The 21,545-nt window shown below is 32.4% G+C and overlaps 2 protein-coding genes across 5 annotated transcripts; one reads left to right on the forward strand and one right to left on the reverse strand.

Moving 5' to 3' along the window:
• Positions 1-1,210: 1,210 nt before the first annotated feature.
• On the forward strand, positions 1,211-12,863 carry LOC110621371 (GPCR-type G protein 2). Of its 4 annotated transcripts, none has more exons than XM_021765633.2 (14): positions 1,213-1,679; positions 1,920-2,020; positions 2,391-2,498; positions 3,165-3,285; positions 4,470-4,599; positions 4,825-4,903; positions 5,443-5,531; positions 6,251-6,343; positions 6,810-6,836; positions 6,941-7,027; positions 11,392-11,463; positions 12,014-12,144; positions 12,361-12,526; positions 12,641-12,863. In XM_021765633.2, exons 1-13 carry the CDS (start codon positions 1,465-1,467, stop codon positions 12,512-12,514), a joined length of 1,407 nt encoding a protein of 468 aa, XP_021621325.1. In that variant the 5' UTR covers positions 1,213-1,464; the 3' UTR covers positions 12,515-12,526; positions 12,641-12,863. The 4 variants fall into 4 exon arrangements, with proteins under 4 accessions (XP_043815062.1, XP_043815063.1, XP_021621325.1 ...); XM_021765634.2 differs by having other exon boundaries at positions 12,651-12,863; XM_043959127.1 differs by lacking the exon at positions 12,641-12,863 and having other exon boundaries at positions 1,211-1,679; positions 12,228-12,526.
• A 5,381-nt stretch (positions 12,864-18,244) lies between these two features.
• On the reverse strand, positions 18,245-20,595 carry LOC110621356 (F-box/kelch-repeat protein At5g60570). The gene is made up of 2 exons (XM_021765616.2): positions 20,204-20,595; positions 18,245-19,858 (listed from the first exon to the last, which is right to left on the reverse strand). The coding sequence occupies exon 2, from the start codon at positions 19,839-19,841 to the stop codon at positions 18,474-18,476; it is 1,368 nt and encodes a 455-aa protein (XP_021621308.1). The 5' UTR covers positions 19,842-19,858; positions 20,204-20,595; the 3' UTR covers positions 18,245-18,473.
• Between the last annotated feature and the right edge of the window lie 950 nt (positions 20,596-21,545).

The following is a 21,545-nucleotide window of genomic DNA, read 5'->3' on the forward strand; positions in this document are numbered from 1 at the left end:
CTAATATTTATAGCTAACATTATCCTAGATATTATGGATGTTGCTTTGAACTGGACAAGCTATCATTTTCTCTTTTGTTAGAAAACAATGTAATGTGACAGTCTATGTCCTTGCTGCTAAAACTGTCGGGGACACTTTTCTATATAATCCTGGCAGCAATCTGAACTTATTTTTCTAAATAATAATGATTAAATAATAAATAAAAAAAATTAATATTTTAATTCAATTTACACACTAAATACAGCTCACACGTAAAAAAACAAAATGGAAAGAAGAAAGCAATTAATGTCGGCGAGCGTGGGCATCGGGAAAGGCGAGAAGTGACGTCAACCACTAGTGGGCCCCGAGACAGCTAGAAGGTGGGATAGAGGCATCACGTGGTCAGGGAATCTAACGTGCAATGTAAACGATTTTGTTTTTTTCATCCCAAAAATATAAGCTTTTCACTATTTTACATAAATTTTAAAAAATAATTAGTATAATTAAGAATAATAAATATCATTTTATGTATATTAAATAGAATATGTTAATAAATTAATGAATGAATTATTTTTTAAAGTGGTTTATAAAGTGAATGGAAGTAATTTTATTTTTGTGAGAAAGAAAAATGAAAAAAAAAATAAAAGTGTCAATTTTTTAAATGATTTCATATAAATCAACTAGAAAATAGATATAAAGATTTTACGTTAATAATTATTTAATATAATATACATATAAATCAATTTTTATTGATTTATTATTTCCTTAAAAATGTAAACATAAAAAAAATGGTTATCGCATAATTCTCCTCTCCAAACTACAAGGCCTGTCACCCAGATCGCATCATCGTCAGCGTCACCTGCTTAATTTTTGGCACGTTGCCTGGATCATCCTCTGTTTGCCACGTGTCATCCAGCTTCCTACGCCTTTTGCGGGCGTTGACCTGCCCCCACCGTTTGATTGATTAGTTAATAATTTATAGATAATTACTATATACTAATTAAATGTATTTTCTTCTGAAAATATTTCTAACATTTTTAATATTTTAATTTATTTTTGTATGTATTTGATGTTAATTTAAAAAAAAAAAAAAACGAAGGTTCTCGATTCGAAAGATCGGAGCAAGCGCGCGGGCTCATGGGCTTTCGTAATGGGCTCACAATAGAAAGCCGAACCTGTCCTTTTTGTACTAAGCCCAAAGTTTAAAAGAGGCCCGTGTCAAAAACAACAGATCCAGAAACGTTTCGCAAATCATTTTGGTTCACAAAGAAACGCCTCGTTTTCATTCCATGGAAGAGAACTCCATTCGCAGACAGATCAAGAGAAGAGATTCCCAAAATTTAGGACTTAGGAGTGTGTTTCTTCTTTACAGAACCTACTGAAATCTAAAGCATTAGATTCAGATCACTGTAAGAGATAGCAGAGGCAGTAGACAAACAATCTGTAAATACAGTGAGTCAGTGAGAGAGAGAGAGAGAGAGAGAGATGGGATGGGGAGTGGCGATTTACGAGGCGGTAGTGATGGCTGGTTCGCTTTGCCTGTTGGGCTGCGCAGGGCTGTGGTTCTTGAACCGGAGACTCTACAAAGAGTATGAAGAGAAGAGAGTGTTAGTTCAGATCATATTCAGCGTCGTTTTTGCTTTCTCTTGCAATCTTCTTCAGCTTGTTCTCTTTGAGATCATCCCTCTCCTCTCCAAAGAGTAACTTCCATTTCTCTCTGCCAATTCTCGCTACTTGGTTCAATGTTTATTACCTTTTGGTTGCTGAGAAAAATGTAGGAAAATGGGAGAAAATGAATTTTAGTGAAGAAAATTTTAGAATTAAGAGGAAATTAGAGCTTCAGGACTAGTTGACAACTGAAATAAGTGAACTTTTTGAAGAAGATGTTGGGCAATTAATTTGTTGATATCTAGTAATTTTGTTGCTTTTTTTGGCTGTAGGTCAAGATGGATTAACTGGAAGGTGGATCTCTTTTGTTTGATGTTGTTATTGGTGTTCATGTTACCTTATTATCATTGCTACCTAATGCTTTGTAACAATGGTATGTTATCTTGGTTAATACTGTTTCAATCACTTTGATGATTTTTCCCGTCTTTGCTGCTTTAGAAATATTTATCATTTCTCCTATATGTGTAATTTCTATCACATTTTGTACGGTCGGAACTCCCTCCCTTCATAGGTATCCCTAATATAGGATTTTTTTTTTCTTCTGACTCTTAAAGAGGCAATTTATGTGGAAAACTATCTTGCAATTTTGTTTTTCATTTGTTTTCTTACCCTTAGATGGGAAATAATGATTTTGCTATATTTGCTCATCTTTCTGGGATCAAAATAAAATATATTGCTTTTGTTGAGAAGTTATTTGGTGATCAGTTTTTCCTACTCTTATATGACTTGGATTTTCACCCCAGGTGTAAGGAAGGAACGAGCTGCACTTGGAGCCATCTTGTTCTTGCTGGCCTTTCTTTATGCTTTTTGGCGCATGGGCATTCACTTCCCAATGCCTTCACCTGATAAAGGTTTCTGTTTCCGTTATTTGCTTGCTTCTTTCTCTCTCTATACACATGCAGACACATGCATATATGCATGTATGTAAATGTAGTTTTGTTTGTTGTTGATCTTCCATTTTTCATAGATCATAAATTCATTCCCATGGCATGAGATTCTTGTGCTTATTGTGTTCTATTGTTTTGAAAAACCACACTACGGAAGAAAATATGTGGGTGTTCATCTCTTGAAACTCTAAAAATGAAACTGAAAGTATCAGATTTAAATGATCAAAACAGAAAAGCAGACTGTGGATAAAGATGAATTTGATTTTGATTAATGAAATGTTAAAGCTGGTGTAGCTAAAGGTATTAGCTTATTTAAAATATGCAAACACAAAACCGTTATAAAGGTTGTGATAGTAGAAACCTCTTTTTAAGTATGTGGAATCTGAATTGTGGTTATACCTTTATATGTCTGCTGAGCTTGCTACATTGAAGGGAAAACACATTTATCCTGGAAGTCAGGACAAGGCTAAGTGTCTATGTACGTGTAGGACCTTGTCATTCGTGCATCTTCCTTTATTTTTCTAGTTTCATGTTTATTACTTGATAAATCTATATATGTACATTTTGGAGTTTCAAAAAATTTATGCATTGACCTTTTTCTGTTTGACTGATCTCAATTTTGCTCTTTAGGTTTCTTTACCATGCCTCAGCTTGTCAGCAGAATTGGGGTCATTGGGGTGACAGTCATGGCTGTTTTATCTGGTTTTGGGGCTGTGAATTTACCGTACAGTTATTTGTCACTCTTTATTAGGTTGGTACATGCCATGATTATGTGCCTCTTTCTGGGCAACTGTCAACATTCTTTTCCCATTCTGTTGCTTTTAATTTAGTGTAACTATACATTTCATTGTGTTATTCTCAGCTTTACCTTCATGGTTGGTTGTAGTAGAAATTTAGGTGCATAATTAGATTTATAAAAGGGTGGAATTGAGAGGTGAAATAAGCCACAGTTAACGGTAACACATGAACACTGAACAGTAAATAAAAGAGTTTAGACTTCACAATTCACATCTACTCTTCCTGAGGCAAACCCAAGTACCCAGGTGCAATTGCATCTGACAATCCAAATAAGCATAGCTGCTAGTTTTTAATAAGAAAAATGAATTTTAAGCCTTGCAATTATAAGTATTTATGGACTCAAACTAATCCTCGACCCTTAAGACATTGGCCTTCCATCAAAAGGGGAAAAAACCTATATCCATTCTTATCCTAAGGGTGGGAGTTTATATCCCTATGGAAATAAGGATAAAACGACAATTTTTCATTCAAACATTATTGCTTTGTTATTTTTTGGAAACGCTTATTCTAAACAAATGAGATAACATCTTGTTAGGTTCCCTTGTATAGGATCTAGTTATGGGTTCATGTAATGCGTCTTTTGGCAAGGTAGGAGAAGGCAAGGATGGATTTTTCTTTTTGCAACCTGTTTTGAAAAGTTGTCAGGCCCATCAGAGAGTACCGGTAACATCTTGAGTTTAAGTACTCAAAGACTTTTTGGAAATTTTTCTGATGCCATTTTTATTAATTTGATGTGCTTAAATACCAAGGATGGAGATAACTGTCTCCTGCTTACAAGGAACCACAACAATAGTGGAGGATCACCCTCCTTTAACTTCTGGAATAGAAAATATAACAACTTCCCACTAACGACATTATGTCTAAATCACTAAAACATGACTTCCTAAATTATAGCAACTAAGAAGAAAACTTAGAACAGCACTACAATCATGGCATCTCAATCAGCAGCAATGGAAATATCTGAAATTCAGCTGTCAGAATTTTGGGGGTTATGGGCCATCTGTGTCCTTTTCACTATGCTGTATTTAATAGAATTTTATGGAGTTCTCTTTAGTTGAAATGTGTGCCCTATATTTTGCTTCTTGTATGATTTAATGATTACTAATTTCTTGCAAATTTTTATTCTTAATGGGATAGAGAAATTGAGGAATCAGAGATCAAGGCTCTGGAAAGGCAATTAATGCAATCAATTGAGACTTGTATTGCAAAGAAAAAGAAAATTATTCTTTCTCAAATGGAGATGGAACGAATTCAAGGATCAGAGGAGGTCTCTTATCTTTTATGTTATTGCCATGTCTTTGATTCAACGTTTTTTGGGTGTGAAGTGTGAACCACTTTTTCAACAATTCAGATGTAGTTTAACTTATTCTTCATAATCTCAAAACTTTTTGCTTCTTTTAGTTTTTTTCCCCCAAACCAACAGTTGCTATCTACATTAATTTAACAGGTCCCAATTTATTAGTATCCACTCACTTGAGGTTGTGTTTTGCAGAATTTGAAGGCGAGATCTTTCTTTAAAAGAATAGTTGGAACAGTTGTACGATCAGTTCAGGATGATCAAAAGGAGCAAGGTTATTGTTATTTTGTCTTTTTTCCTTGCAATCATTCATTTTACAGATCCTAAAATATGATTTTTGATCGTTTTCATTCATCTACTTTGCGTTCATCTTCAGCGGGCATTTACTTTTGCTTGCAGGTTAATGAAGTCACCACTTGGCATTCCAGTTCTTCATTTTCTTTTCTGAAACTATACACTATCATTTCAATTTTTATTTACAGTGTTCAAAGTATCCAATATATATCTGTAACATCAAATATTTTAATGTGCAAAGTGTTCTTTTGTTGGTAAATGTTTATCTTCAAACTTGTGGAATTATTTTCCAGTGGCTTGTGTTTGCTTGTTTTCATCTCCGTTTTGTTTTTGAAATTTGGTTTTAACATTGTCTCTGTAGTTTTCAATATTTTTGACATTGCTGAATTGCATGATAGAGTTTCTGCCACAATATAAGCATTAGGCTTCTACTTTCTAAATATTTTGTCAAGAATCTGTTTTAGCTTCCCCGTTCTCTTCTGTTAATTCTTAATGATATTGTCCTTTTTTGTTCCCCAGATATTAAAATCATGGAAGCAGAGGTACAAGCTTTAGAAGAACTTTCAAAGCAGCTTTTCCTGGAAATATATGAGCTTCGCCAAGCCAAGGTATTTGCGTAGAATATGCTGCTGCAATATGTCTAATTCTTTAACTCTTTTATCAATATTTTAGCAGCTTAGGGGCTAAAATTTGAAAGTTATTGATGTCTTTGGAGGATTGGTTTAGGCTGGAGTTATATGGTTGTAGAATGATCAAGGGTTTGATTATCTAATAAGGATTACTTTAGAATATCTTCAATGCAACTTAATAAAGTCTAAAGTCTGATTAAACCCTTGAAATCGAGAAACATTTCATCATCTCCTTGAAAATCCCTTTTCTTTTTCTTTTGGGGGAAGGGGGGTTGGATGAAATCTGTTCCTATGATCCATGTCTAAGAGTGTTTTTTTAGTAATGATTATGTGATATTTTCTCTACGAAGAATTGGTTTCGTATTGTAGAGTTTCACTAGACATGCCAGTCAATATTTCCTATATTAGTTCTAAAGCCATTTAAATGAAATCTTCTTTTGCTGTCTGTTTAAGATATAATGATCATACCATTAGGTGGTGATAATATGTGTGCATTTTAATTGTTTTCATATTTTTACACTCTTGAACTTGTTTATTACTTCTTATTTAGTAAAGCCAAATGTGTTTATATGCATTTGCTCTGTTTTATGTTAAATGAACCCGCACCCCCACCCCCACCCCCCACCCCAACCAATCCCCACAAAAAAAATGTTGAATTCTCTTCTTAACCAGCTCTCAGGTTTGTTCCTACTTTGCAGGAAGCAGCTGCTTTTTCTCGGACTTGGAGGGGTCACATGCAGAATCTACTTGGCTATGCATGTTCTGTCTATTGTGTATATAAGATGATTAAGGTATGTTTATCATATTGCTCCACAGTTAACTGGTGTTTAAGATCTTCTGGGCTTCAGAATACAATATAGATACATGTTAGCATCACTCCAGAGAAAGTTTATTATGGAATGTGAAAGAAATTGTCAATATGAAATTAGAAATATGTTGTTCCTTCTGCTCCTCCAATTTCCCCTCACAAACTGAGAGAGAGATCTTTTTTTTGTGTGTGTGTGGAAATTATAGACTGCATTCCTTCTGATGCCTCCTTGGTGTCTACATGTAGAATCTAAATTGTAACATGGATTTGAATGAGAATCTTTTTGATAAGCTTTGAGCACAATTCTAGTATTCTACTAAGGGCAATGCTTTTGTAGTTTTACCTCAATGAAATGGAATTTTAGATTGGTCCTCCAGTTAGTTCCGTATTCTCATTTCAATCTCATGTATGAAGAATAAATGACTAATTACTGTATTTGCTTCTTGCAGTCTTTGCAAAGTGTTATTTTCAAGGAGGTAAAAATGGTTTCAACTTACTCAACTTTGTTTTCCCTATAGTTCCAAACCATTAATCATTTTGATTTTGTAATCATGGTCTCTAAACAATATGATTTTTACAGGCTGGCTCAGTAGATCCTGTGACTATGACTATCAGCATATTCTTGCAGTTCTTTGATATAGGAATCAATGCTGCATTACTGTCGCAGGTCAGCTAAAAATAACTTCTAAATTGCACCTTCAATTTTCATAGTGCTGTTGCAAGACAGTAACTCTACCAGTATTTGGGGCGTTGTATTCAAAATCCATAATCAAATGAACTTCTTACTGCATCTTCTGTTAGTATTGTTGAGTGTCTCTAAAGAATGTTTTGAAGCACGTTGCTTGGCTGAGTGAAGAATTTTGGGAGAAATTTTTTATTCTATTCCATTTGAATTGATTTTTACAAGGTTTGAGTATTTATACACAAATACTTATAATAAGAATAAAATTCTTTGAATAAGCCTAATTAGGATCCCAAAGATTTAAATCCTCCTAATTAGGAACGTTCTATGTTGGTCAATACTCCCTCGAGTTGATGCATAATATCACACATTCCAACTTGTAAACCAAGGTATGATAGGTCTTGTTGCTGATCCCTTTGGTTAACACATCAACTAGCTGTCGTCGGAAGTCATATGATCTAACCTCAAGGCACCATTTATTAACTTCTCTTTAAGGAAGTGTCGATCAATCTCTATTAACTTCTCTTTAGTGAAGTGTTGATCAATGCTTTGTCCAGTCATGTTGAACCCAATTGTGAGCTATACTGATGGCAGCTTTATTATCACAGTACAAGAGGAGTTTGTTCCTCTCCAATAGTTTTAATTCCTCCAACAATCTGCAGCTATAGGAGTTCATAAACACCTTGTGTCATCGCTTTATATTCCGCATCAGCACTTAATCGAGCAACAACACTTTGCTTTTTGCTTCTTCAAATTATAAGGTTTCCTCCCACAAGTATACATTAACTGCTAGTCGACCTTCTATCATTAAGGGATCCAGCCCAATCTGCATCTCTAAATCAATGTATATGAAGATGTCCGTGTTTAGAGAATAGGAGATTTTTTCCAGGAGCATATTTCAAATATCGCAAAATGCGAAAAACAGCTTGCATGTGAGATTCAAGAGGATCATGCATAAATTGACTGACTAAGCTGACTGCATATGCTATGTCTGGTTGAGTGTGCGAAAGATAAATCAATCTGCCTACCAACCTCTGATATTTGTCCATATCCACTGATTCACCAATCCCTGTTTGTAGTTTGTAATTGCTCTCAATGGGAATTTATGCTGATTTGCAACCTAACATATCAGTTTCTTCTAAAAGATTCAGAATATATTTTCTCTGTGAAATAAAAATTTCCTTCTTTGACCTGGCAACCTCGATTCCTAGGAAATATTGTAGTTTTCCTAGATCTTTAATTTTGAACTCCTGAACCAAAAGCTTTTTCAGCCGAGTCATCTCTTCAGTGTCATTCCCTGTCATTACTATGTCATCAACATGAACTATAAGAAGAGTAATTTTACTCTTGTGATGTCTGATAAATAGGACATGATCAGCATTCTGTTGATAGCCAAAGAAAATTATAGCTCTACTGAATCGATCAAACTAAGCTCTGGGTGACTGTTTCAACCCATATAAAACCTTCTTTAGCTTGCACACATTTTCTTATGTTTTTACACCAATAAATCCAGGGGATTTTCATATACACTTCCTCCTCCAAGTCTCTGTGGAGGAATGCATTTTTCACATCAAATTACTAGGTTTACAGCGCAAAATAACAATATTCTGATTGAGTTCATTTTGGCAATCGGTAATCCACTCCATAGGTCTGAGTGTATCCTTTGGCCACTAGTCTAACCTTGAATATTTCAATTGATACATCTGCTCTGTGTTTCACAGTGAACACATATTTGTAGCCAACAAGTTACTTCCCAGGTGGAAGAGTGACAAGCTTCCATGTCTCATTTTTTACCTATGTTTTCATCTCTTCAATCATTGCTCCCTTTCATTTTGGATTTGTAAAAACTTTCTTCCAATCATGTGGAATAGATACAGAGAAAATAGATAAGGTAAAGGCTCTATAAGATGGAGACAAAGGATCATAAAAGAGGAAGTTAGAAGTAGAGTGCTTTGTGCAAGATAACTCCTTTTCTTTGAGCAATTGATTTATTTAGATCATCGAAGAGCGTTTAGGAATGACTCACCAGATGGAGAAGAGGAAGATTCATGAGACTAAGTAGGTTGTACAATGGCTTTTTCTGCTTTTGTTTTGTCTCTTCTTGAATCTCTCTTTAAATCTGGTTTATTCAAACGCTCAATTTGGTCACCAGTGATCATAATAGTTTCTTGATTACCAATAGTCTCCTTCTGTACAGTAGTCTCCTCTAGAGGAAAACATTTTAGAGGTATAGGACTAGGAATTATCTCTTCTTTCTTATTATCCTCCCCTGAAGAGGTAATGGGGTAATACTGAAATAAAGTTCAGTCTCTCTAAATGTAACATCCATACTGACAAAGTATTTTCTAGATAGAGGGTGATAACACTTGTAACCCTTATGTATGGGAGAGTACCCAACAAACATACATTTAATAGCCCTCGGATTGAGTTTCTCACCTGTCCTAGTATGAATAAAACACGTGCATTCAAATACCTTTGGTAGAACAATATAAGCATTTTTCTCTTGTAGCACATCTAAAAGACTTTTAAAGATAAGAGCTTTGAGAGGCATTCTATTAATGAGATAAGTTGCGGTTAAAACTGTATCTCTCCAATAGGTTTTTGGAAGGTTCATGATGAAAAGGAGAGATCGGGCTACTTCCAACAGCTGTCTATTTTTTCTTTTAGCAATACTATTTTGGGCACTAGTGTAAGAACAACTTGTTTGATGCAGTATCCCATTAGACTCCAGATAAGTTAGAAAAATGGCAATCCATATACTCTGTACCATTATCAGTTCTCAAAACTTTTATCTTAGCATTAAATTGAGTATAAATAATCTTGTGAAAAGATTGAAAGTAAGAAACCATATTACTCTTTGTCTTTATCAAATAAATCCAAGTCATGCGAGTGCAAGAGACCATTTGAGTAGGTTCCTAAACGTCATAATGGATGGTCACAAAAAGATCGTACTCCTATTATTACTAGAGGGATAAGAGGTTCTTGTATGCTTTGCATACTCACAAGCATCACAAACTAAAAAATCACATTAAGTCTTGGAAAATAAATCAGGATAAAGTTTTTCTTTGTTAACAAAGAAGGATGAGTGTCCTAACCGTCGATGCTACTGTATGATTTCTTGGTTGACGTCTTGATTTCTTCCAAAAAGAGTCTGAGGTGAATTCAAACTCATATTGTTTTCCAACATGTATAAGCCATCATGTAGTCTACCATTGTCGATCCTCTTTCCGGTTTGTTCCTAGTTTGAAGGTCTTGAATAACACAATTGTGAGGAAAAAAATCAATTTTATAGTTAAGTGCTCTGATGAGAGCACTAATAGATAAAAGATTAATAAAAAAATAAGGAATATGAAGAACAGAGGGTAGCTCGATATTTGGAGTACAAAGAATAGAACCAGTTCCAAATATAAGAGTGGAAGAACCATCCGCGATTCTAACAGTGTCTTTCTGTAAACATGAAAGATAATTTAGGAAGCCTTCAGAGGAGCCCGTCATATGTCTATTTGTACCAGAATCAATAATCCATGGAGCAAAATCAAGAGACGAAACAAAAGTATTATCAGAAGTCTTTACATAACCTATATAAATTATTGCCATTTCAAGAAAAAACCACCATTTTTCTCTGTAAGAAACAGTGGAAAATTATTATTATTGAAGAAAGAATTATTGTTCACGGGCGAAAAAGGCACAGCTCCAGCAGATCAGAAGCGCGACTTGAAAGCAGGTCTGTCGGAAAAGTTCACTACCGGAAAAACCACCAGAAAACGTCTCCCATGCCGAAAAAGGGTGAACCAAGTCACGGGTCCACACAGGTCAGAGGCGCGACTTGAAGGCGAGTATGCCGGAAAGGATCGCAGTCGAAAAAGACCACTGAAAAACGTCACACATGCCGGCGCCTGGAAAAGATGTTGAATCTTGCGAGGGCCCGTGAGCCTCATGCGGTGGCTGTTTGGCATCAGAGCTGGATGGCTGGCTGGCGACGGTCCGACAACCCTACTGGTGGCGGCGGTAAGATGAAAAAAGATTTCTAGATGAGGTAGTACTAAAAAAGTAGATCTAGGGTTTTACAAACGTCAAGAGAAAATTTGAATTTAAATCCTAAAATCAGGAAAAAAGCTCTAATATCGTGAATTTTGGGAGGAATTTTTTATTTTATTCCAATTCAATTGATTTTTACAATGTTTAAGTATTTATACATAAAGAATCAACATAAATCAGAAATATTTATAATAAGAATAAAATCTCTTAAATCAAGTCTAATTAGGATCTCAAAAATTTGAATCTTTCTAATCAGAAACCTTCTATATTGGTCAAAACTGAGGAAACTTACATATTATTTTGTTTTACAGTATATTTCACTGTTATTCATTGGAGTATTGGTCGTTATATCAGTTCGGGGGTTCTTGACAAATTTGATGAAGGTAATTTTGCTTCTTTATTTTTCTTTGTTCAAGTAATCAAGAGTTCCTTTAACTTCTTGATGGTTGTCTTTTATTAGTCCATGCAAGTGTTGGATTCACATTAAAAAGGCTCAATTCAGCTCAATCCCAATTTAGGGTCTGTATTGCATTGTTACCAGAGCTACTGTTGGAAAATTTGGTTTCTTAAATATATTATTTAGGGAGTATTAGAAATTGATTAAAAATTAAATTGATATCTTTTAGCTGTAAAATGCTAAAATAACAACACATTCTTTTCACCATCATCTAAAATTGCGTTTTAGATCTTGAAACTCAATGCCAGAGGAGCCTTTAGTTGAGGTGAGCTAAATTCAATGGAGTTATTGTATGTGGCATCTCTTGCCGTGTCCCTGCCTCAAATGAAAGATTTTGACCATGATTGTGTGGACATAATCTGCTTCTAGATAAAGGGCGATGGTGAGGTCAAGGGGAAATAGTTTTAGAGTAATGGAAAAGTAGAATAGAAGCAGCTTATCTTGGTGATTGACTTGCAGTGTTTGGGTATGTGCAGTTTTTCTTTGCAGTTTCCAGAGTAGGGAGTGGATCTTCAAGTAACGTTGTACTTTTTCTATCCGAAATCATGGGAATGTACTTTGTCTCTTCTATTCTCTTAATAAGGAAAAGCTTAGCAAATGAATACAGGTAAGGTTATGGTTCAGCTGGAGACAACATCACCCTTTTTTCTCAATTATGTAATACACACTCAATTTATGCATATATACAAGTAGGATCAGCCGGCCACCAATGAGTCATTCACCTCCACATGATTGTAAATATGAAGCACCTGATTCCCACATAATCAGACTGCTTGTAGGGTGTTGTTGATGTTTATGTGATGAGATTGGTATCTGTTGGCAGGATGATCATAACAGATGTATTGGGAGGAGATATTCAGTTCGATTTCTATCACCGATGGTTTGATGCCATTTTTGTTGCAAGTGCTTTCCTATCTCTGCTTTTGCTTTCTGCACATTATACTTCCCGGCAGAATGACAAACACCCAATTGATTGATATACCCATTGTGTAAGGATCAGTAATGTTACATTTCATTTCTTGTTGATCAAACAGAGTGCCAAAATTTCCTCTTTTTTTTTTTTTAATCTTTTTTTACAAGTGAAGAATGACAAATATTTATAGCGTATTGCAGATAAACAATCACTGAAGATGTCTATAGGACATTGCAGAAGGAACTCCATTTTTGAGGGTTTGTACCAGTAAGAATTTTCCTTTTTTTTTTTTTGTTTTTTTGGTGAAAGTGTAAACGCTGTTGATGATGATAATGGAGATGTTCGAAAAATAAAAAGCCATTCCATTAATTCAGTAAATATAAGCTCTACTTCTCAACATTTTTCTCCGTTGCATCTTTTATTCCAGTTCCAAGGTTTTTAAATTTATCTTTTCCTTCATATTTTCTTAAGAGTAATTAAATTTAATATAAGTTATTTTAATTAAATTTGCTGGTGTCTAAATATTTGGAGCCACGTGCTGATTTTTCCCTGAGATCCATTTTAGCCCAATTGCAACTTCGAGCATATTATGTAGATTGAGAGAGATATGCTTTTTCATTCTTATCCAACCAGGAAAGGGAATGTAATTCGAAATTGTCTTTAATAATAATAATATTATTATTATTAATTAAAGTAAATAAATATTTTATGTTTATTAAGAAAATATTATTCTAAAAAATAAATACTAGAGATATTTACTTTTAAAATTTAACATTTTTTAATAAAAATTCAAAATATCAAATAATTTTAAAAGTTTTTTTTTTAAATTAGGCTGATTGAAAAAAAAATAAACAATTTAAGACTTTTTCATATTTATATTTTAATTTTTAAAATTTTAGACGATAAAGTGAATTTTTTATATTTATTTTAATTTTAATTATTTACCTTAATTAATTTAATCAAAATATTTTTAGTCTAGATTATTTCTAAAAAATTTATTAGATTTTTTATCTAAATATTTAGATTAATTTATATTTATATCTAAAATTTTAAATTTTGAATAATAAAATTAAATTTTTTTAAAATTTATCATAATTATAATCAAGAGAAATAAATTGAATTTGAAAAGTTTATGATGTAATTTCTAAAATTTTATATTAAAAATATATTTTATATTTATTATGTGTAATATTAAATAAATATTTATCATAAATAAATTTTTTACTACATAAAATACCACAAGTAAATATTATTTATTAAAAGTTTATACTCATCATTATAAATTATTATATATATATTTAACATATAAAAAAATTATATTTTATATTAATAATATAATATAAAATAAAATATTATATATTTTAATACATAAAGTCATTCGTTCATAATTTTTATAAAATCTTAGAAATATTAATCACCTCCTCTGAAAATTATTTGAGATATATAATATTTTTATTTTACTCACTTATATAATAAATAAATTTGTGATATATATTAATTTATTTGCTGATTCGAATAAAAAAACTGTATTTTATATCAATAATATTAAATAAAATAAAATATTATATATTTTATACTATAATTTTTTTTATTAAACTATAATTAATATATATATATATATAAGTAAAAATAAAAAGTAAATAATGAAATGAAAAAGAAAACATTGATGTTTCATCAATTATAATGTATAATGAAAAGTAAATAATATATTTTAAAGACTATTAGTCAAATAAAAATTTAGAGATTATATTGTAATTTTTTGATAAATATTTGGATTTAATTTAATTTTTTTAATTAAAATTAGGATAAAATGAAAAAAATTTAATTTTATTATCTAAAATTTAAAGTTTTGAGTATAAATATGAATTAATTTAAAATTTTGATTTTTTATCTAATATTTTTTTTATTTAATAAATTTTTTAAGAAATAATTCTACGTGTCGTGATGAATTAAAAATATTTTAATCAAAATTAATTAAAGCAAATGATTAAAATTGGAGTAAATGTAAAAAAAATTAATTTTATTATCTTTAATTTTAAAGTTAGCATATAAATGTAAAAATAATAAATATTTAAATTTTTTTATCCAAAAAACTTTAAAATTACTATTAAATCCAGAAATTTTAAAAAACTCACTAATTTATTTCTATTTTAAAATTATTTAATTAAAATATATTTATATTTTATAAAATACAATTATTAGTCAATTTCTTTTAATTTTAATTTAAAAATTAAATAATATATATAATTAAAATTATAAAAAAGGCTAAAAAGTATAAATATTCATGATGAGTCAATTTATTTTAACTTTAAATAGAAAAAATTTCAAATAATACATATAGTATATAAAAATTAAATAATATAAACATTTAAAACGGTTAATATTTTTTGGAGAAAATTATTTTTTAATCCCTAAGATTTAACGTAATTAAAACTTCTGTTTCTCTATTTTTACGATCCAACATTTAAATCTCTCACTTTCTCTTCTGTCCAAATTCATAATCCTTTTGTTCAAAATAATCGTTTGGTCAAAGAGTAAAAAGTGAAAGGTAAAAATTGTTTTCAAAAATGCCCTTAATAAACTTCTTAAAATTACGTCAACATGAAATTTCTTTATTTTTTTACTATTTCTAAATTATTTTTTTGACGGTGTTTTTGAGTTTTTCATTATGTCTTTTTGGGTCTTTTCTTGATAATGCTTCAGCTGAATTGCAGAAAAATTTAGGGTTTTGCTCAGAATATCTGGTGGCTTTCTGGTAAAGAAGATCATAAAGTGTTGAACTTCTAACTCAAACAAAATGTTTGGCTTCTCTCGTAGACGCATGAAACTTGACAGATTAGCTTTTCTATAAGACTATAACTTGGTGTTGAGCTATGCTTGATGCATGTTTATTTTTGGGTTTATTATCATTTTGTCCAAGAACTTCGTGATTGTGTTGAAAGTAGGTGAAGTTTCAGTTAAGCTAATGTATGTAACGTTTCCAATTTTGGATGCCAATGTTGTTTTCGTCAGAGTTAAGAAGGTACAACTTTTGGAAACGATACTTGTAACTAGAAGTCCTATTAGACCCCAAAAATGAAATAACAATCCCAATGTATGGCTTCTAACTTGTTTGATTGTGCAATGGCATTAATGGGTTTGTGTACAATGTGCTAAGCTCTTCAATTTTCCCCTTTTTTAGAGTGAAGTTGTTGCCCCTACAACTGGTCATTCTGATGAGCTCTATCAAAGAAAGCCAAGCTTGTGTTTGCTAGACCATTGTCATTTGTAGGATTGAATTGACCAAAAAGAATTCGAGCAGCAGAAAAAGCACCACGAACTGCGGAAATATTAGTGATTTGGAGATGGAGAGTTGGAGAAATAGTATGAGTAAAAAGAAAAATCTACCTTAAAGAGACATTGAATTTGAGTTTCGTAATTTTGAAATATAAAAACTTTTAGTGATTGTCAATTTTGTTAATTTTATCAATTTATATATTTCAAAAACTATTTTAGATATAAATCGCTAAAATAAAGGGACATAAGTGCTAAAAAGTAATTTTTTCTATGTTTTTAATAAAAAATTAAAATTTATAAAATATAAAATTGATTTTTAATTAAATAACTTTAAAATAAAAATAACTAATAAACTCCTTAAAAATTTAGAAACTTCATAGTATTTTTTTTTTCAAGATTTTTTTCCAAAGCAATTTCAATCTAAATTGACAGCTGATGATCAAATAAATCAGTTATTACACAAAAAAAAAAAGTGATGGAATCTGATGCCCTATTTTCAAAAGCATAATAGGTAAGGCTCTATAGGCTACAAAATTACAAAACACAAACCCTTGAAAATCACGACACAGCTGGGGAATATAAATTTAGCTTTGCTTAAAGCTGGATACTGACTACTTAAATTCAATCATTATTATTTTAAAAATTATTTTATTTTTTCAAGGAAGAAAATCTTAAAACAAAACCCAATTGTTTGTAGTAGCCCAATCATTGGCTCAATTTCAGTTGTTTAGACAAGCTATGTTAAAATCATATGGGCCTTCAATTACTCTACAACAGAGCGGCTAATGAGCGAGAGCTCTTATACACCGGCCATTCCTATTACTATGGCCGCCTGAATCCGCAAGGCTGGTACTTTGGAAACAGTAAAACTGCCAGCCTTGCAATCTAGTGGCATTGGTTTGCTTCCAAACTGCAGATAAAACTAAGTTTTATTTGCAGGAGGAAGAAGAAAGCTAGTAGCAGTGTTTACTCAACTAGCAGAATCTAGTATCTACTAATTGAGACCTTAAATGGAATTTTTAGACCTCAATGGTAATGCAAATCTTAGTGGACAATATAAATAATGGAATGCCCAAGCATTATTTGAAAGTAATGCAGCATAACTTCTTTTTTTTTTTATTTTTATACTCAGACCCAATACAGCTATAGTTACTAGTTTCTATGATTCTGCTGATCTCTGCAACACAATTCTGCCATGGGAAGAAACATGATCTCTCTGAAGAAGGAACGAGTTTGCCGAATGAACAAACACTATGGCTGAGAAAAGATAAATCAAAGCCAAAAGTTAATGGACCATTTTCATAATTATGATCTACAGATACAAATCCAAAATCGCAGAAGGAACGGATGTACTGCTGCAAGTTAACAGCCATATGTCTTCTATACTTGATGGAAGACAATTTCGGTTGCAAAAAATGCCATTTTCCCTACCATCTAACAGTTTCCCTATTCAGAGGGTCTAATATTACTCTCACTCAGAACTTAAAACACCACGGGTTAGCCAAGCGCTGAAATTTTTTTTCAAAGCTTGAGATTCATGCCCCAGCTCTGTACGAGCTTTGTGAAGACATTTGAACCTAGCATGAGCAGCTTAATGAACTGGTCTTATTATAAATGTAACTAACAAGGCAAGGCAGCGATGAGATGGGGTTGGTGTTCATCTATTAATGACAGCTTCAGCGGTTCAATCCTTTGTCCTTCCATGAATCATTCCTCCATGAAACTAAGTAATGTAATGTTTCTCCTAACTCTAAACCCGTAAGAGATGATCAAAGAATAGAGCCGAATGAAAGGAAGCTGGTGGTCGTAACAGATAACAGGTTCAAGCAAGGCTTTAAACAGAAAGCACAATATCAAAAGCCATTTTCATCATGTCACCTATAAAACCAGGCCCTAAACCTCTAACAAGTGAGCAAGAGCATGTTTAGGTGATCTAAAGAGAGTTTTAGGATTTTCAACAGCAAACACTGTTTTATAATTCACTGGATATCATATCCAGCAATAAAGAACTTAGCCACTAATACTATTAGATTTTCATACCATTAAAATGAAAATAATGGGCTCAAATATAAAACCTTCCTATTCAGGATCAACTCAAATGAGATAAAACATAATAATAAGGTATGCAATTTTCTTCTTCTTTTTATTCTTTTGGGTCATGATAAGATGAAGCAACTCTCAACAGTACAACAGGGACATAAGCAGCACTGTTTGCCATTGTGCTTTGATACAGTTGAACACAAAATTCTGCAAGAAATCCAAGTTATATGCTACCTTCATCCCGGAAGCTTTCAAATGATCCCCATTCCCACAATGAAAAAGCATACATAAGCTTTCAGCTTCCAAGAACAAACATATAATAGCACAGAATGCACAGGTATGAGAACAAAAGCTCGAAACAACCCAAAAATAGGATTCCTAGAAAACTAGTTGTCATCTACTACTGCTGCTGCTATAATTAAAAGTTACATCAACAAGAATGGATGAAATCCATCCTTAGAGGGAAAGCTTATCTTATGAACATAATATGGCATAGATTAAATCATTATGAATTCACAATGTCAACGTCAATTATGCTTAGCTAAATGCCATAAAATAAATAAGCACCAAAGTAGAAAAACATTACAAGATTAAAATTGTAAACTTTTCGACAAAATTATATCAAGAAAATTGTCACCTTCCCAATCAAGCATTTGGTTGTGCAAACAAATCAAAGTTTGCACCAGAAACAAGTATGTTCCAAAGCATTAGCATCCCATTACCGCACAGTTGTAGACAAAAGCACCTGCTCGCTCCTTGACAGCAAGTACATCCCATTCTGGCCCATGCATAGTTCTATCCTGTGGATCCCAAGAATGCAACACAATAACTTCACCTTCAGGACCCCTATGCCCTCCAATCACTAATAAGCTGTTCCCACATGCTTTAAATGCTAATCCCCAACCATGAGAAGAGTCAGCCCTCACTGGCAACTGCTTCACAACACTCCATGTATTATTAATCTTATCATATTTCTTTACCTCATTTGTTGCTTGATCAGCAGAGTAAAGTTGATTATTTACAACAGCAACAAGAGGTGGAGAACGCATGGCAGGATGACCCGCACTGGAAACAGTGTACATGTTTTCTATCCTCCTCCATGTTCTTGTCTCAAGGTTATACTCCTCGCCACAACTTAAACATTCTGTTTGGCTTGACATGCCCCCAATGACATAAAATTTCCCATCCATAAAGAAGCCTGAACACAGCTTTCGCGGCAAGTTCATATCTGGCAAATTCTGCCATACACCCAGCTCAGAATTGTAAAGCTCTGCAGATCTTAGAATGCGTCCATTCTTGTCACTTCCCCCAGCAATAATGGCAATCTCTCCAAGGCTACTTGAACCAAACAGACAACGAGGTAGGATCATTGGAGGGCATCTAGCCCATTCATGAGAAAGCAAGCTGTACATCCAGATAGCAAATCCTGACAGTTCACGACCAAAAACAAGTAATTCAGTCCCTACTGCAAGTGATTCCTTGTCTGCATAAGTAAAACATTCATCACATGGCATCCTAGGTAATCGCATCCATCTTTGCCTCACGGGATCAAAAGCTTCCCAGGGCATTAAAATACATGCTAAATAAACCCAGTGTTCAATAACACCAAGCCGCCGTCTCAATCTGTATAAGTATCCACTTCCAAGCAGTTTTTTGAATTTTTTATTCACGCAAGCCAGAATTGGATAATCTGATCTGCAGCTCCAAGCCAAGATATCCAGTGCAGTATCTTCATGAAGACCTGGCAGAAAACTATCATCCGATGCTTGGACATCACGATTCTCTACAGTTCTTTCCGCCAGAGAATGTTCCATTTCCTCTAATGATATCTGCTCCAAATCAAAACCAAGCATCTGTCTTTCAAGCAAGCCCTTCCCAATATTGTTATTAACATTTCTAGTTAAGAGAATGGAAGCCAATGACTGCAAATTTTTCTGGGAAATTCCCATATCTTCCTCCAAGTACGCGGGAAACTGAGCTTGAACACCGTTCTGCAAATTAACAGTTATTGTTGAATCACGACCAGCCCCTTCCACCTTCAGTTTGGGTTCCTTAAGTGTGTCTCTGAACACCATTGTAAACAGCTTGTGTTCTAAAAAAAAAAAGAGTCACAAAAGGCGTTGATTGAGGAACACAGCAAACAGTGGCACAAACAAGAACCTCAAAATATATGCAATCACAACACAGTTCACTAGTGAGATAATTTACAAATCTTAAAATTAGAAGGAAAAAAAATGAAGCTAAAAGACAAAATAAAATCTCTCTTTAAACAGTAACCCATCTACCACAAACATAAAAAGAGTCCATACAGATCCTCCAGGCATCAAATCTAGCAAGTTAAACACTATATAGCAGCATGCAACTGAATTAAGCCAAAAACAAGAGAAAAAAAGATCCAACTTTGCAAAAATTAAACAAATTCAACATCCAAAAATACCTTGAATCGCCTCTCTGAAATCCAACAACTCTTCTGTCGAATTCCGCAACAAAAACCAATTAATCAGATCACTCGCTCACTTTCGCTCAAAAGCTAAAAGCAGCTCTAAGCTTCTTCAAAACCCATCATCTCCCTCAAAATCAATCAAACTGTTTACAAATTCTTCATCCTTATCTCTATATCATAATCTCTTTGCTCAGGGAGAGATAGAGAGAGAGAGAAAGAGGTGCTTCTTCGTTATCTAAAAATCGTTCTTTGAGCGTTTTCAGCATCGCAACCAATGAATTTAAAAAGGGATTTCATTTTTTTATTAAAAAATTAAAAAAAAGGGAAGAATTTTGATTCTTTGGTTATAGTTTTTAACGTTTTTTCTGTTCCACCATTGGCTTTTGCTTTAGTTATTTTAATGTTTAACTGTTCCTTCTTAAAATCTCCTCTGCTTCTTCTCCTTCTTCCATTCATTTTTTTATTTTATTTTTATTTTTATTTTTTCACAGTTTGACCGGTCGTCACCATAGTCTCTTCCTTCTTGTGGTTTCTTTCTGGATAATTTATAATTGTTACCCTCTATTTATAAATTGTTACACTCCAGTGTGGCTTCTTTCTGGATAATTTATAATTGTTACCCTCTATTTATAAATTGTTACACTTCAGTCCTTGTCTTAATTTATTATAAGTATAAAATGAATAAAATTATACATTATTCAAGATTCGAATCAATAAAAAATTTTAATTCAATTCGGCTCAACTTCTATATGATCAAACTTGAATTTAATTTTTAATTTTATTTAATAAATAAATTAAATTTAAATTCTATAATATTTTACTCGTGTTTAAGTTTAATATTTATTTTATCTTTTTTTAAATAAAAATTAAAAATCAGAGAATTAAAATTTGAGACCTTTTAAATTTTAGTAAGAGATACTTACTGTCTTGTGAATGCTTAGTATTTACTTTAACAATTTAAATTACATAATTATTGAAATAAATGAATTAGTCGGTATATATATTATTTTATTGGTTTATTGAAATAATTGGGTGGATGTCACTTAGTTACAAAACCTAAATTGAAGCTATCCTTATAAATACATAATACTTTTTTTTAATAAAATAAAATAAAAATTAAACCGTGCAAAATGTTTTTTATTTATATAAAAATAAATTGAAAACACACAAAGCCTTTTTGAATCTTCCTACATTTCCGGATTCAATCAACCAAAGCTACAATTTAACTACTTCTATTAAAAAAATGAGTTTATTATTTGAATAAATTTTTATTGTTATTCTTAATTTAATCGATAATATCAATGAATTTTATATATACTAATTTTTTTCAACCTAC

Source organism: Manihot esculenta, chromosome 8 (genome assembly GCF_001659605.2).
Source record: "Manihot esculenta cultivar AM560-2 chromosome 8, M.esculenta_v8, whole genome shotgun sequence".
Classification (NCBI taxonomy): Eukaryota; Viridiplantae; Streptophyta; class Magnoliopsida; order Malpighiales; family Euphorbiaceae; genus Manihot; species Manihot esculenta.

What these genes read in the sequence shown, in the direction of transcription:
- LOC110621371 (XM_021765633.2), top strand. Translation starts at nt 1,465, where the DNA reads ATGGGATGGGGAGTGGCGATTTACGAGGCGGTAGTGATGGCTGGTTCG. An exon ending in GGATGATCAAAAGGAGCAAG is followed by an intron (nt 4,904 to 5,442) that starts GTTATTGTTATT and finishes TTTGTTCCCCAG; the next exon opens with ATATTAAAATCATGGAAGCA. An exon ending in TCTTGACAAATTTGATGAAG is followed by an intron (nt 11,464 to 12,013) that starts GTAATTTTGCTT and finishes GGGTATGTGCAG; the next exon opens with TTTTTCTTTGCAGTTTCCAG.
- LOC110621356 (XM_021765616.2), bottom strand. Translation starts at nt 19,841, where the DNA reads ATGGTGTTCAGAGACACACTTAAGGAACCCAAACTGAAGGTGGAAGGG.